Source organism: Aedes aegypti, chromosome 2 (genome assembly GCF_002204515.2).
Source record: "Aedes aegypti strain LVP_AGWG chromosome 2, AaegL5.0 Primary Assembly, whole genome shotgun sequence".
In the NCBI taxonomy this organism is placed as follows: domain Eukaryota; kingdom Metazoa; phylum Arthropoda; class Insecta; order Diptera; family Culicidae; genus Aedes; species Aedes aegypti.
The window spans coordinates 305,172,851-305,189,261 of NC_035108.1; the positions used below are offsets into that span (position 1 = coordinate 305,172,851).

Here is a 16,411-nt window from a genome sequence, read left to right on the forward strand (position 1 = left end):
CCGACATCCTCTAAGGATTGTTACCGAAATCTTTCAGAGAATTTGTCATGGATGTTCATCAGAATTCTTCCTAAATTTTCAACCGATTCCTTTCTGGATTTTTTTCACAATCCTTCCAGGAGCCACATTAAATCCTTCCACGATTCTTATCCAAACTTTCTAGGATTCTCATCAGAAACGTTGAAAAAATCTCATCTGAAATCATAATGTTCATCACATTTCTTCCAGGATTCTGAAAGAGATTTTTCCAGAATTTGCATTCGAAACCATCCAGTACTGCACCAGAAATTGTTTATCATCAGAAACCTCCAAGGATTTTCATTAGAAACCTTTCAGGAAACTTATCAGAATCCTTCCAGGAATTTCTATAAAAGCCTTCCAAGATTCTTATGAAATTCCATATGCGTATTCCGTCAAGGTTTTATTATGGACTTGATTGTACTATCTTTTATATTTTCTTTTTACAAAACCTTACACGTAACTTCAAAGCCTTGAAAGATACCGCAGTAATGAACGCTAATTTGCGGTTGTGTAATGCAGTCATATATTTGGTTGGTTCTCAATTAACTGCTTGATAAATTACTCGTAATAACTTTGATAAATTTCAGCTAAGATCCATAGAAGATTTCTAATGAGCGTTGCTTTACATTCCCCAGCAGCTTTCTAGAGGTATCTGGTGAGACAAACGATTGGACTCTTACAAAGATATTCTGTGGACCTTGATAAGATGAAAACGTCGAAATACTCCATTCAACCAGCAATGCAGAACTTGTATCAAATTGAACCTTATTTTCTCAGACATTGCCGGCTGTTTTCCACATCTACAAGATAATTTAGATGGAACTGAAATGTCGTGATATTTATTTTAACCCATATCCGCCCAGCGTCCTAAAAATAGGACAGAAGCTCCGAACGCCCAGCATCCTATAAATAGGACAGTACTTGTAGTGCAAATATCTTGAAAATAAAGAGGTTAACGAGAAAAATGTCTTCTGCAAAGTTGATCACAGGACTGCTGACTTCCACTTGGTAACTATTGTAATTCATAATTAACTCACCAGGTGGCGCACATACGCCAACAAATATTGCATCTATAAGCAAAATATGAAACAGCTTTCCGACGTACAAATATTTGCTTCGTTTATACCTCCGTCCAGCGATGAGATACAAAATTGGTGTCTTCGACAAAGTTGAACAACTAAATAATACCTATTCGCATAGAAGCTTATAAATTCGGAAAGCGCTCCCAAGATGGCGCTAGTGAGCCAAAACTTTATTTGCTCATATCTTAGCCCAGTTATGAGATACAAAAATGGTGCCTTCGACAAAGTTGAAAAACTCAATAATATCTGTTCGTATAGAACCTTATAAATTCGGAAAACACTCCCAAAATAGCGCTAGTGAGCCAAAGCTCTATTTGCTTATATCTTAGTCCAGTTATGAGCTACAAAATAGGTGTCTTCGATAAAGTTGATCAACTAAATGAGACCTATCCGCCTAAAACCTTATAAGTTCAGAAACACTCAAAAGATGGCGCTAGTGGTCGAACATTTTGATTGTTCATATCTCAGTTCAGTGATGAGATACAAAATTGGTGTCTTCGACAAATGCGTTCAACTGAATGAGATCTATTCACCCGAAAACTTTTTAGTTTGGAAAACATTCACTAGATGGCGCTAGTGGGCAAAGATTTTATTTTGCTCTCAGTCAAGTGATTAGATACAAAGTTTGTATCTAAGACAATGTTGAACAACTGAATGAATCCTATTCGCCTAGAACCTTATTAGTTCGGAAAACACTCACAAGGTGGCGCTAGTGGTCAAATATATATATTTTTATATCTCAGTCCAGCGATGAGATTCGAAATTGGTGTCTTCGACAAAAGTGTTCAAATAAATGCGATCTATTTGCCCCGAAACACAGTAGTTTGAAAAACTTTCCCAAGGTGGCGCTAGTAGACAAACATATTATTTGCTTATATCTCAATCCAGTGATTGGATACAAAGTTAGTGTTTTTGACAAAGTTGAAGAACTAAATGAGACCTATTCGCCTGGAAACTTATTTCTTCGAAAATCACCTAAATGGCACTACTGGGCACACATTTTATTCTCTTATATATAAGTCCACTGATTAAATCCAAAGAAAGGTATTCGCCTTAATCCTTCTTAGTTCGGAAGTCCTTTTTATGATGGCGCTATTCGGCAAATATTTTATTCGTCTATATTGAAGTTCAGTGATGAAAAATTTGGTATCTTCGAAAACAATGATCAACTAAAGGAGATATTTTCGCAAAAAAAACTTATTTGCTGGGAATTGCTTTTATGTGCAAAACATCAAGGAAACAATTAATAAGAAATTGGTCTGCCTAGATCAAAACAATGGATACTTACTATTGAGTCGAGCAACAATCGCTTATTTCGGATGCAATGCTCCTTACATTTTTAGATGAACCTTGACACCATTTATTGGAGGCTAAAAGAAGAAAACACATGTTTTCTAGCCGTCGAATGAAAAAGATGATCTTTTGAATCTCTAGTGTCAAAAATCTTGGACCCCGTGGATTCGGTTCTATCGGTGGATAAGACCATATGCAGTAACTTCAACGTTATAGACGAATTATGTTGGCTTCAAATATTCACGTCTGTAAAGCATGTAACAGTTGGAGTGCAATATTTGACTGTCATTGGACTGAAGGTCTAACTTTTGATTAGCACTAACGAAATTATGATATTGCCAAATATATATTTCGATCGCTGTCAGATCCGAACTACATTGTATACTAATAACTTGACCCAGAAAAAATATTTTGATAGTTAGCTGGCAAGTTTTATAGAATCTTTTTGAAGACTATTTTGAAACATCTGTGGGTTTTTTTTATAATCAAAATATTTGACGTAAGATTTTATTTTGTTTTTGGTATAAAGGGTGTAAGTGGGCATAATTGTACATGTACATGTATGGAAATGTATGTATGTCTCTATCTAACTTACTTACTTGGTAGAGCAGAAAATTGAATTGAAGTCACTAAATGATTTAGTTCTGGCATGCATCTTACGCCTCTGTAATTTTTATTCTTTATGTTGCAATTTCTTTATCAGGATACGTCCATAAATTACGTCACGCAAAGTTTGGCCATATTCATCCTCCTCAATTTGTCTCTATATTACACTTTTTGTATAGATTTAAATTTTTATATGAGTAGTCACGTTTCCTTGTAACCCCCTCCTTCCACCTTCTGTACGGGACGTAATTCATGAATTACCCCTCAAGTGAAGTTTTTTTCAACTTGTTTACATTGTAATGGGTCGAAGAGCATGAAAATATATTTGATTAATCTTGAAAATAAACTTATAGAACAACTAGATATGGACGACACACTTTCATGATTTTTTTTGGATCCCCACCATAGACTTGAAATTTTTTGGTGAAATTAGGTTTAATTTATGGGAATACGACTATGAATAAGAAAAACGGAGCTGAATTCCAATTGTGAGATACCTTGGGCGTTAACGGGTTAATGTGCTTTTGAAGATCTTAGGATAAATTTCTAAGACAATGTTTGAATCACAGTAAAACATTGTCTTTGAGATTTGTAAAAAAGTTCTTTGAAGAATTTAATTTCAATTTTGTTTTCCCAGCTAAATTGGAAGTGCACATAACTACACTAAACTGAGAAGCAGAATCTGTCCCAGCTGGGATGTCTCACTAGAAAAAATAACAAAAATTTTCATTGGACGGAAACAAGCCAACTCAAGGTTATTTAAGTTTAAACATCATAAAGATAGCACTGTTTCCAGTCATGCCCCCCTCATTGTAAACATTAGAATATGAGCAGCAACCTCCAATTAAACCATTATATTCCCATTTATACAAACGAATACCTCCTTTTCCTGCATGAACCGTTCACTCAGCCAAACTCAACCATAGCAGCTAGGTGAGGTACCAAGTCCATCTCTGATAATGTTCATTGCATTGACCTCGCCAATGCGGCATTTTTATCACCCAATTCAAGCGGCTCTGACCGACGACAACCAAGTCCGCTAGAATCCTCCTCACTCTCGACAGAGCAATCACGCGGTGCCCCACGCTTAATGAATTAAACTTCCTCCTCCGCAAATGGCTCATTAATTACAATAACAACGACATCGCTCCTCCACTTGTCCAGAATGAGTGAAAGGGCACCACCATCGTCGGTTCGTATAAATGTAGATTCGTTTTCCTAATCAAACGACGACTCTCCTAGCCGTTGACAGTCCCCGGCATATGCGCGGCGAATGGTTAACCTTTCCCGTTTGAATTATTTGCATTAGCATGCAAATAACCGACCAACACTTTGAGGAAAGAATGCTGCGCTTCGAAGCATGTCGTGTGGACTCCGCATTAGATGGAGACTAAATCAGAGATCGAGTCTTGCTGTGCGAACAGCGCTTGTAATCTGCTCAAGTTACATTGTTAACATCGGATGTGAAACTCAGTCGAGCGCGCGACGAAACAACTGTAGACACTGAATCACATTGCTAAACTCGACCGGCGGTTGACATTTGAGATAGGCGGCTAGCATATGTTTATCGACCAGTGTCCAACGGGTTGTTATCGTTCAGACAAAGCTGTCATGCGATCACTCCTCGTCACCGGATCCAGATTTCTACGACTGTCTGTCACCTTCTTGGTTGGTTGCAACATTTCGATAGCATCATCACGTTGCCGCTTCTAATTGGACTGTGATTCATCAGATAATCACACAAGCGCATCAACAGGCTGTCAAGTGTCAACCCAGATAATGATCATCCCACCCAAGTTCCCACACAGAATGAAAGAGAAGCTGGTGAAGCAACGAGTAGCAGCGACTAGATAATCCAGCTTGACGGACGAATCGCTATCAAGCGTTTGCCTCATTAATGCATTTCAAATGCATCGGAACTGACTGATGGAAAAGTCATTGGAATTAAAAATAGTAACACAATTCCTGATAACGCCTGTCTGAGAATGATCGTCGTTCGTTCGTTTTTAGACAACTTGAAGAATCTCTCGGCGATCGATCGGCTTTGGCCGCCCTTAGCGCGTTTTCTCGTCGGTCCGAAAAATAGAATTATTAGTAGTAGAACGCTAATGGCGTAGTTGTCACAAAACTGATTTCAATTTTTATTACCTTAAATTGTGGTTTTTCATTGTTTGTTCTATACCATGATGTTGTTTTGGTTCTTAAAATTAATCTGACACTTTGAGGCCCGGTACTCACGCTGTCAGTTCGTGGCAAACTAGATGTTGGTAACACGAACAGCAGCGACATTAGCATTCTTAGGTTAATGCTTCTACTGTCCGAAATCAGTTGACGCAGTTAATTAGCAAATGCTGTCCAGTTTTGAGTTGCACTGTAGTATACCCACGGGCTAATGGAGGCGCCGTCTAACAATAGCAGTCCACACAGCTGAACGCGCGAGGTTCGGAATTGACGTCAATGCGACGACGACTCGTATGCTCGCCATTCGATCGACGGCGATTGGTCCAGTTGCGAGCAAATCGCTGGGCGGGCACGCCTTCCGAAGGAGCGCGAGCTCATTGGCTCAGGATTGGGATACACTTGACTCGGTGTGTTTGGAAGACAATTTATGTCTTTTTATGTGCTCTTATCAATTGGATTGACTTTTGCGATTCCTCCGATGAAACGGAGAAAGGAAATTGTACTAAGAGCTTGAAAGCGACGGAAGTGCGTCATAGTTGACCTCAATTAGGATGAGCACAAGTCTGCATTCTAGGAAGGGGACCTTTTGCTATGAAGTGATACAATAAAGAATTATACATTAACGACTCGGTTGTTTCACAATTTGAAATTTCGAATTTGATAGAATTTGTTTTTACGTTTCCATTTGGTAAACCAAATCGTTACTATGGGGTCTCATATGACTTATACAAGAAATTAGTTCGCAAACCGATATTTGCGATATCCAATATGTAGGTCTGTAATATAGACCATGCGAGCAGAGATGACCAGAAATATTCCAGGATATATTTCAGAAGGATTTGAGTAATCCTTAACCATTCCTTATAACTACAATCACAGGAAGCTTGAAAAAATCTCTCGAATAACGCCTACAAAACTCTGTTTCATGGAGGGAATTCAACAAGAAACACCTTCAGAAATGGGGTCTTCTTTAGCCTTGTGACATTTCTGAACAACTAACAATGTGATACTTTGTGTTTTTTAAGCAAAGAAGAATTTATCAAGGAATTCCTAGAAGAGTAGCAGAAGAAGTATCTGTAGAGATTTGGATTCAAAGTGTCGAAAATAAAACATAGAAAAGCCAGATGGTCAAAAGACAAAAGGCCGAAAGAACAAAGTGTCGAAAATGATAAACCTCTCTTTTCAAGAAGAGAAAAGAGTATCTACTTTTTGTCCCTACTCTTTTCCTTTTTAACCTTTTTGTCTTTTAGAACTTTCTAGTTTCTGCACAATATGAACGTCATACCTGCACGTGGCTTATATTGCTCCAATGACTCAAACTGTCTAATCTGTTTAAACCATATAAAGCAAGATACTTCATTAACCAAACCGCTTCATTCAAGACTGTGCTTCTTCGAATCAATTGAAGTGTCAGAAGTTCTTCATCCATAAATCGATCTTTCGAGGCCAACCATTCCCCCCTAAAAGGAGCCTAAAATTATCACCTAAAATCACACATCCGCCTCGTGCAATTACCACAACTAACCAATGTCCGTTTCTATTTTTTCCGTCTTTTCCAGAATGCGCTTGAGCTGAGTGCCCCCGCTAGTCCCGTCCTCCTGGAGCACAACGCCCCTGCGATCCCGTCCGGCTGGCTCCAGCTCTCGGGTCACCCCAAAAGGTAAGTCGACACAATCACAAGCTCCTCTTCATTGACAATCATTTAGCTATCATAGAACCTCCTTCAGAGAAAAATAACCATCACCGTTTATAAATTTCCCAAACGAGTTTTGAAAACTTGCATGCAAGTTTGCCAGCTTGCATGGCAATTTATTTGCTTAATCTGTCACAAAAGTTAAAATTCATGTGTATAACAATACTTATCAACAAAGCTCGTAATGCATTCGTAGGTCAAAAGTTGTTCTTTGATGGTTAGAAAAGTTAGAAAAGTCAATCGATTTAATCTGAATTTAATGGTGCAATTTCAACCATATTATATCTGAAATAAAAGTTAAAGTCTTATTTTGCATGTTTGGTGGATCAGATCAAAAAAAGTATGATAAACCATAGTTTAAACTTCGTGTAAACATCAATGAAACCAGTATTTTATAAGGTTTTGACGACCTGTAGCCAAAAGTTGTGACGTGCTGGAACTTTTCTGAAAACGGCATCAGGTTCAGCAACCTCAAACCTACTAAAGACACATAATTTGATCCTTGATACACGCAAAAATGGCATTTTTGTGTAACGTGTTATCATAACGATTTCTTTAAATTTGAGCAAAAAAAAACTTAATTATAAGAAAACTGTATCAACTGCATCTAGAATAAACTGATTTCAATTTGTAATACAGTGCCTTATCGATTTTGGCAACAAGACGTAAATGTTATGTTACCAAATCTGGGATGTTGCCAAATTAGTAATTTTAAATTTATTATAACTTCATTTTTTTTCTGTCTTTATTAACAAGATTTTTATCCCTGGACTAGTTCATCCCGGAATCAACAGCCTTACTTCCCTTCCGAAGAAAGTCGACACTACAACATATTTGTCATGAGTGCCTATCTCGGGGATGGGATTCGATCTCAGGTCCTCGGCGTGAAAGGCGTGTGTTCTAAGCACTACACCAGGTCCGTCCCCCGAATTTCAAATTGTAATCTCTAAATGCTTCACAACAACTACAGATTGTGTGGAAAATGTCTGGGAGTCTTCACCAGAGCAGAGTACACGCACAAGTTGAAAAGAACACTTGTTGTACACAGTATAAGAGTGATCTAGCTTTCAGTGGTCATTTGTTGCTTTTCATAAGTGCAAATGTATAGCTTTAAAGCTAGACCTTTTTAACAGTAACTGGTGTCTTATACGGGTTTGGTCTGGGAAACGACTTTCCTGAACACAGAATGCAATTACGGTTACCTGACAATACCTTTATGAAAAAATAGCACACCTTGGACATGCCCTATCTCAACTGCAGCGATTTACAGTAGACTGAAGTCCCGAGCTCGATCCATTTGACAAGCAAATCGAGCCTTCTGTTATCAATAAGGTGTTGTTGAGAAGATGTTGATGCATGTCGATGGGCCAAAAAATAGTGAAGAAAGTTCTCAGTTGAATATGGAGAAACATCTCATGAATTTCTGTGCTGAACTCAGTGCTTTCTTAGTTGTAATGTTAAGAAGAACGATATCAAATATTTACCATAAGGCCCATTTAAAACCTACATACTTATTGTATTTCCGGATCTTGATCAATTCTTTTTATAGAGACTGGTTCCGTCATACGCTCAGACACATATTTTATGACGAGATCCCATTTAGCATTATGTTTATTTGCTGAGATTAAAGTTTTTGTTTACCAACAATTACGCCACCTCTAGACTAATTTCTTTGATTTTCTGTGACATGTTTGAAAACTGAAGGCAAATTCCTAAAAAAATCAGCCTTTTTATGGAAAATCAATAAAAACAATTGCAGCAGTGGTTTTCTTTTTCTTGTAAAATACTGTTTTCCAAATTGTAGAAATGCCAGCAAATCTCATTAATGGACATCTAAATATCCCAATCTCTAGTTGTCACACAGATGTGGCCAAAACACCTCTGGATTATTGATTGTTAATTGGTCGGCGTTAGGTCAGAGGGAACCAAGTACAAAACTTGGGAAAATTGGATTATTTTTTCATTAGATGCGAAATTACCTTACCTCCATTTCACTTTGATCAGATTTGATGAATGCTGTATGCTGCGAGAGATATGTAACAAATTTACTTTGGATGATCAATAAAAATCCATAAAAGTGTGCAGTCAGAGAGGACCAAGTGCTTATTACTATAACAGCGAAAATGATCAGCACGCTGAGGAATGCGAGGCAATGAAACCATTTCAAGAGATTTGTCAGATTTTTCGACATCGCATGATTTTTCAATATAAATTCATAAACATTACTTAATTCGAAGCATTTGATTTTGATTTTTGTCCATTTATCATATCTGGATGGGTGGTCAGGAATTGCAACAATTTTTGTGCAGACAGAGTGGACCAATTGTTGAAAAGCAATAAACTGATTGATTATTGCATTTTTTGAGTCGATTTCAAAGTCCGATAGGAGTTCATGGTAGTTCTATGGTGTATGTATGGCATGTCCTAGAACTCGCTTATTGGACAAGTATTTTTTGGTCGGTACTCAAGATTTTCACTTGGTCCACTCTGACTAAACGCATATTTGAATATTTCTGGTCTCCAATGCTCGTACCCTGAAAAACCTTAATTTTCAAGCTATCAAAATGCCACTAATTTCGGGGTTGACGATATGGATTATTGAAGAATTTACGACTTTGGTGTCGAAGGGTCTTGATAATCTGTTTATCTTAGAAATTTGCACCCAGTTTGACTATGCAAGCATTAAATGATTGTTATTTTCCTAGAAATTGTTCAGTCAGAGTGAACCAACTCACTGAACGGTGGTCTTTAGTTCAGTCAGAGTGGACCAAGTACACATAGTCCATCAAAAAATCGTTCTATCAAAGGTTTGGATTGTGATTTTTCATGATTATCAATACACATTATATTGTGTGAAAGTAACACGAAGATGTGTAGAAATATTGAACCAAAACTTTACCGAGTTAAAAAATTACAGAGCGTTAGACTTTAAGCCCATTTTTCTCAAAATATGAAAAATGTCACTTGGTCCACTCTGGCTTAACGCCGACCAATTGTCAATATTGTCAGAAAATATTCCCAAATGTCTGTCTTGGCTAAATGCGACGAGAAGTAAGATATCTGGAAGATTTCAACAATGTCCTTAGAATTTGTATCAAGGATTCTCCTATGCATATTATGATTCCTCTTTAAACTTTCTTCAATTACTTTCCTTAGATTCTGCCAAAAATTGTCATCTAGAGTAAAGCGTGAAACTCTTCTATGTATTCTCCTAAAAGTCTAACGGAAATGCTCCCAGAAATGCCTAAAAGAAAACACCACTTACTACAAGAGATTTTCTGTGGATTTGCTTATAAACGTTCGCCCGAGATACGGGAAACATTTTTTTGCTTTCCAGTCCGCCAAACTCTTTTTTTATTTATTGATATTTTTATTTATATTTAACTTGAAATTTTAAAAGAGGAAAAGCTTCTTTGAGAGATTTCTTAATGAAATCATCCCACGAAAGGCATAAAACCTCCTTATATATAAAAAAAAACATAAAAGAAACAATCTACAACATTATAAATGGCTCAAACGTTTTCTATAACACAATCCGATAGATATGTTGAAAAATTCTCACAATCACGACAATCGAAACAGTCTTGTTCGATACAGTTTTACTAATTATTTTACATTTGATGCTTCCATATTACTTGCTTCTACTGTTAATCCTATATCACTTCGATAAACATAAGTTCTGCTCATAAGTACGTGTCACATTACCTTTCTATGCTCAGAATGTTCACCACCATTCATTCATGTTACCTTTGTTTTGTCTTAAAATGATAGGTTTTTGTACCTAATAATCAAACAAAAATTGTTTTTCAATTTGTTGAAAAAAATGTTGCCAAAACAGTAGAAGAAGACGATAAAGTATAAAGTAACAATTTGTCACACCCCTTGGTTTAAACTCAAGTTTTGTATGTATTTTGTTTTCCGTGTCCCATCCGAAATGTCAGACAAGTACAACCCCAGTGTTAAAAAGTGAAACCCCTGTGGCGTTTTTGTCGAACTTCATTCATGATCAAAAGTGCCAAGGTTCAAATTTGGACCCATTTTTTTAAATTAAAGTTTAAATATGATGTAGCCGTTTTTTGCTGAAAATTTTGGCGAATTAATCTAAACTTTCAGCATAAAAATTGTTGAAAACATCATCTCGGCAAAATTCAGCAAAATATTGATGATTTCAGTGAAAGCACATGTTTATAATGTTGATTCAGTACTGTATGGTATTTATTTTATTTCAACTACTTTTGTTTTTCTGGAAATTTTATTTATACCACTAAGGTCGAACTTTTGCCCCACCTTACTCTAGTATTTATTTTTTCGATCTCTTCAAAATAAGCTTTTTCTTATATAGGTAGTTTTTGTTCAACGACACTAAAGCATTGTAAAGGATTGTGCACAAAAAAATTACTGGTCGCGCAATATTTTTTTCTGCGATCTGGCCCAAGTTTCCAAAAGTTTGGGCAGGCCTGCCTTAGTACATATTTATATTTAACTTAACTTCTTACGACTGAATTGAGCTACAAAAATACCCATGCAAAGGAGAATTATTAAAGTGTTCGAATGGATTTTACCTTGCTCATATGAATCTATTTTACACAATCATTCGAACTATCCAAACATCAGCTAAACTAGCAGAATGTTTAAGATGGAAACCTAGTCAATTCGAAATATATGAAAATGCACCAATTCGAAATACATGAAAATACGACCTAAAAAAATCAATTGAAATTCTCAATTTATTAAAACTCAAATATTGAGGTGATGTGGTCCTTACACTTGAAAAAAAGGAAAACTGAAAACCTCTTAGTGCGAGGCATCACAATCTTGTGATGATTCGCGTGGGGTAGCAACACTTCCCAGTGTTCCAATAAATCTCACAAAAGCGCGGCACGTTTGCACATACGTGTGCCCCAGAAGTGCGATAACCCCTATGACGGTTCTGCCTGCCTCTGCTGACGGAATGAGGACGTCAAACGAGCCTTTAAATCCATTCGCAAGTGGCCCGAAATCGCAACTCAACTGAATTACATATATTCCTATTGAAGAAGCATCCATCCTACGTGGGCCACTCCATTCGCTGAATAAATTTGCCTAAAGTGCCGAGCGGCCCCCAACCCAACTAGCCAATGGAGTGCGCCGAGAGCTGACGTCAAACCAAGTCCAGCTGAGGAAGGGGTTCGCAACTCGCGTCACCGAAGCAAATTATTTAACATTTATTCAAAAAATCCGCCAAGCTGCATCGAACGAAACCCAAATGGCAAATTCTACAAATCTTGAGTGGCATATGGTATGGTATCCTGTCTCTCTATAGACTACTAGAGCGATACGTGCGTTGTGAAATGGCAAAATTTGAAATTCCAATTGTGATTACCCAACAACGTACGTGGGAATACAATTACGTGCGGAGTTTGAAATGGGTTGGAACAATATCCTCCACAGAGAAGGAGAGGAATTCGATGTAGGGAGAATTCTTCGGAAACCTGACACTCGTTAACGGACCGAACCCATCAGATGACGTTGATTATGAAGCAAACATATGTATTTGTTTTACTAATTTTGCCAGACACGACCTTGTAACCTATTTGCTTATCGTTCGTGTTTTTTTTTTTGTTTCTTGCTTGTGTGGTTTTGCTTCACGGCGACGTTTTGGTTTTGATGGCACGCTCTCAAGGCGGTTGATGAACTTGAGCGTTGTCAACAACGTACTTCACGGGTGTGCGTCGCATTAGAATGCGGATTACGTCAAACGCGCAAGTGCAACGAGGCATCTGGAAAATTCTAGATATTTTGATTTCAACGACTTATGAGTTTGACTTATGCTCCTGACTATATGCTAGATTCTCTACAACTCCTTTAAGTAGACATCCAACTAATCCACTTTTGCCTATTCAAAGCTATGGCAAGGACGTGGCCAGGGCAACTATTGATGATTATTGCATTCATTAAACCTTGGATTTGGTTAACGGTCAGTCGGGACACAACACTGATGTAACGACCGAGGACTACGAATTGTAAACGTTCCTGGCATTGGCGTAAATACGGGGGGGCTAGGGGGGGCTTTGACCCCCCTAGAAAAGTTCAAGCCCCCCTAGAAAATTTCAACTCTCATGCTAAGTATACACTTTACTTAAGGGATTTTTTCTATCAGAGGAGTCAAGCCCCCTCTTGATTTGAGTTCAAGTTACGCTAATGGTTCCTGGTCTTTCCGAGTACCTTCACAAAACGCTGTGGGCCTTTAGGGAATTTTACGGACGGATTGCATAGCTGTCAAGTGTAAGTGGTTAATGAACACCGATTTGCTTTGGTTGCCACATTACGTGTCCTTCTGCGATCTCTGGTCATATCTTTTATAGCTTATTTGTCTTCTTGTGTTTGATCCTCTAAATCTAGTTTGAGGCCACACCCATTTATTCCGTTGTGGATTTGAAGGACATTCTTTAAAAGTTCGCCACTAGGTCACTGTAACCAATCAATCTCATAAATTAAACCGAGTGCCTTTAGTCAGTACAATTGGAGAAACAAATATTGCTACATGACTCACTGCCATTTGAAATGACGCATTCCTCGTTCCGAATGGAATCGCTACGATAAAAACAGATGTTCCATGACTCACTCATCCCCATACGCAAGCTCATTGAACGTGATTAACACATATCTCACTCCCTGCCATTAGTATAGCCAATCACAATCGCAAAAACAAATCATCTAATCACATTTCTCTTCTTTTTTTCCTTGTAGCATCGCCCCCGCAGCCAACGGAAGCGTTCGTAAGCGCATATCCGGCCCCAGCGATGCCGAAGTGGTCGCCTATCGTCAGCTATCGGTCGATTCCAACGCCTGCAAAGTCGTACCGAAGTTCCTCGGCGTGCACCGACTGGATGGTGAATACTTCATCGAACTGCAGGACCTGCTCCACGGCTTTCATGATCCCCACGTGATGGACATCAAGATCGGCTTCCGAACGTTCTCGGAAAACGAAGTGTCCAACACGACTCTGCGCGAGGATCTCTACAAGAAGATGATCGCCATCGATCCGGCAGCTCCCACGGCCGAAGAACACCAGCAGAAAGCCATCACCAAGCTACGGTACATGCTGTTCCGGGAGAACATGTCCTCGTCGCACGAGAAAGGCTTCCGGATAGAGGCCCTCAAGATGCGTGGTTCTTCGCCGGTCACCGACATGAAAACGGTGAAAACCAGCCAGGAAATCCAAGGGACCATATCGAACTTCGTGAACGGGCGCAAAAGCGTCGTCAAAGATATGACCAAAAGACTGAAACAAATGCGAACGCTGATCGAAAAGTCCGAGTTCTTCCAGCGCCATCAGGTGGTCGGTAGTAGCATCTTCATCGTGTACGACGATCACAAAGTAGGCGTGTGGTTGATCGATTTTGCCAAAGCTCTGCCGCTGCCCGAAGGCGTTAAGGTCGATCACCGAAAACGATGGACCTTGGGAAACTGCGAGGAAGGCCTGCTGTTTGGGGTCGACGAGCTGATTCGAACGCTGGAAGATGTGCATAGAGGTTTGCAGCAGTCTTCGCATGATTCCAAAAAGTACGGGCGCCGATAGAGGACACTGCTGTCATCTTGTGGGATGGGACAAACACGTGAACCCGAGAGCTAGTCATATGAATGCTATTTGAAGAAAACTACAAGCGAAAAGTAAATCAAGACTGAATTTAGTGGCCCTTGTTGCCTGTAATATTTTTTTTTCTAGATGCTAATGCCAGTTAATTAAATTCATATTAATAAGATAGGCTATAACAGGAAAACATTTGAGTCAGCGTTCAAAATGCCGTTATGGTTCAATACTTAATCAAAGACTTGCATGGAAAAGACATGTTCTACTTAAAGCAAAGACAATACTTAAACGCCATTTTCTCCAGACCAATTTTCCACATTGGAAAAGGAAAAAAAACACACATATTTGCCTTAAAGCTTGTCAATGTAAATTATATTCTCCAGTTTAGCTTAAGCCCTAAGTGCCCAAAGTACATGGATTATCGAAACTCCTCAAACTGTCATTGAACTCAGATGTGTCTATCATACGAAGTACAAAAGAGCGAGAGGATTGTCAATAATTCTTTGTACTAGTTGAATGAATCGCAAGCAAAGAAAGCAAATTTCAACGGTTTAGATAGGTAAAATCAACACTATTTATAAGAATAAATCAACAAACAAATGTTGTGATCAATAAATACGAAAATTAATGAAATTACGCTTTTCTATGTTTGAAAGAAACTCAAAATCTACTGGATCTCGTTAGGATCCTAAGGAATATCAACCAGCATTCGGCTGAGAGGACTCAAGAACAGGGTCCTCCTTAGCCGTGTGGTTAGAGTCTGCGGCTACCAAGCAAAACCACGCTGAAGGTGTCTGGGTTTAATTCCCGGCCGGTCCAGGATCTTTTCGTAATGGAAATTTACTTGACTTCCCTGGGTATAGAGTATACACGAATGCGAAAATGGCAACTTTGGCAAAGAAAGCTCTCAGTTAATAACTGTGGAAGTACTCTTAGAACACTACGCTAAGTAGCCGGCTCTGTCCCACTGGGGACGTTAATGCCAAGAAGAAGAAGAAGAAGATTTCTCAGATCTTTTTTTTCGAAATAACAACATTGTTAATTGTTTATTTATTTGATTAATCTTTCAATCAATTAAATTTGAACCAGTGAACTATGAAAACAACATACTTTAGTCAATCCGGTAAGTTAGGTCAGTGGTAAATTTCTAATTATAACAACGGTAACAATTTTATACTAATAGAGAACAGTCTGGCCAACTTTTGAGCGCTTTTGTAGATTTTTTCAGTGCTATTGCAAAATTTTCATGAGGATCAGGCTTGGGAACTGTGACCATTATTCACCACAGTTCATCGATTCTGCCAGTCAACCAAAACACAAAACAGCAGCAGCATCAATACCATCAGGCATTGCACTGCCAACAGTTCACACACTGCTAGACTGTTTTTGTCTCTCCACTATGATCGTTTTCGGGCAGCCATCTCGAGGTAAATGATTGAAAAAAAAAGTTAAATAATTCAATCGCTAATATTTCGCTTGTGTTTTCAACTAATTGAAATCTATTAGCGCTAATAGCAAGAGCACAATCATTTCGTTACGATACATATAAAAAAGTTCAATTTCATGCTGCCTTTATCGAGCAAAAATGCAAAACCCCGAAAACCGGAAAAATCGTGTCACCACTGTGCTCGAGCCATTTCGCATTCGGGTTTGAAAAAACGTTGGGAAGAAGAAGATTACAGTTTTGAGGAGCCGTGACATTTTTTGTTTTGAACGGTCATGGTTTGCTTTGGATTTTGATGGTCGTGTAGAAAAATGTGAATGTTTACTACAGTACATTTCCCATCCCTGATGAGGATTATATTGAAATTTTTAGTGAAAAATTTCAAATCAAAATTTCTTGAGGATCCTCCTAAGTTTTTTTTAATGGTCCAGAGATGCAGAATGGCCTCAGAAATCGAGCCTTGTGCTCAGATTTGATGGACAATCGTATATTGCAATTTTAGGGATAACTTTTCGTTC

General features: G+C 38.4%; 1 protein-coding gene across 3 annotated transcripts in view; it reads left to right on the top strand.

Moving 5' to 3' along the window:
• The window catches only part of LOC5573849 (inositol-trisphosphate 3-kinase A), a 53,765-nt gene extending 38,683 nt beyond the window's left edge, over nt 1-15,082 (top strand). For all 3 annotated transcript variants that reach the window (XM_021845588.1, XM_021845589.1, XM_021845590.1), the window contains 2 exons: nt 6,743-6,843; nt 13,606-15,082. In XM_021845588.1, the coding sequence (XP_021701280.1) occupies nt 6,743-6,843; nt 13,606-14,437 (933 nt within the window). In that variant the 3' untranslated portion in view covers nt 14,438-15,082. The remainder of the gene's footprint in view (nt 1-6,742; nt 6,844-13,605) is intronic.
• Nucleotides 15,083-16,411: the final 1,329 nt, after the last annotated feature.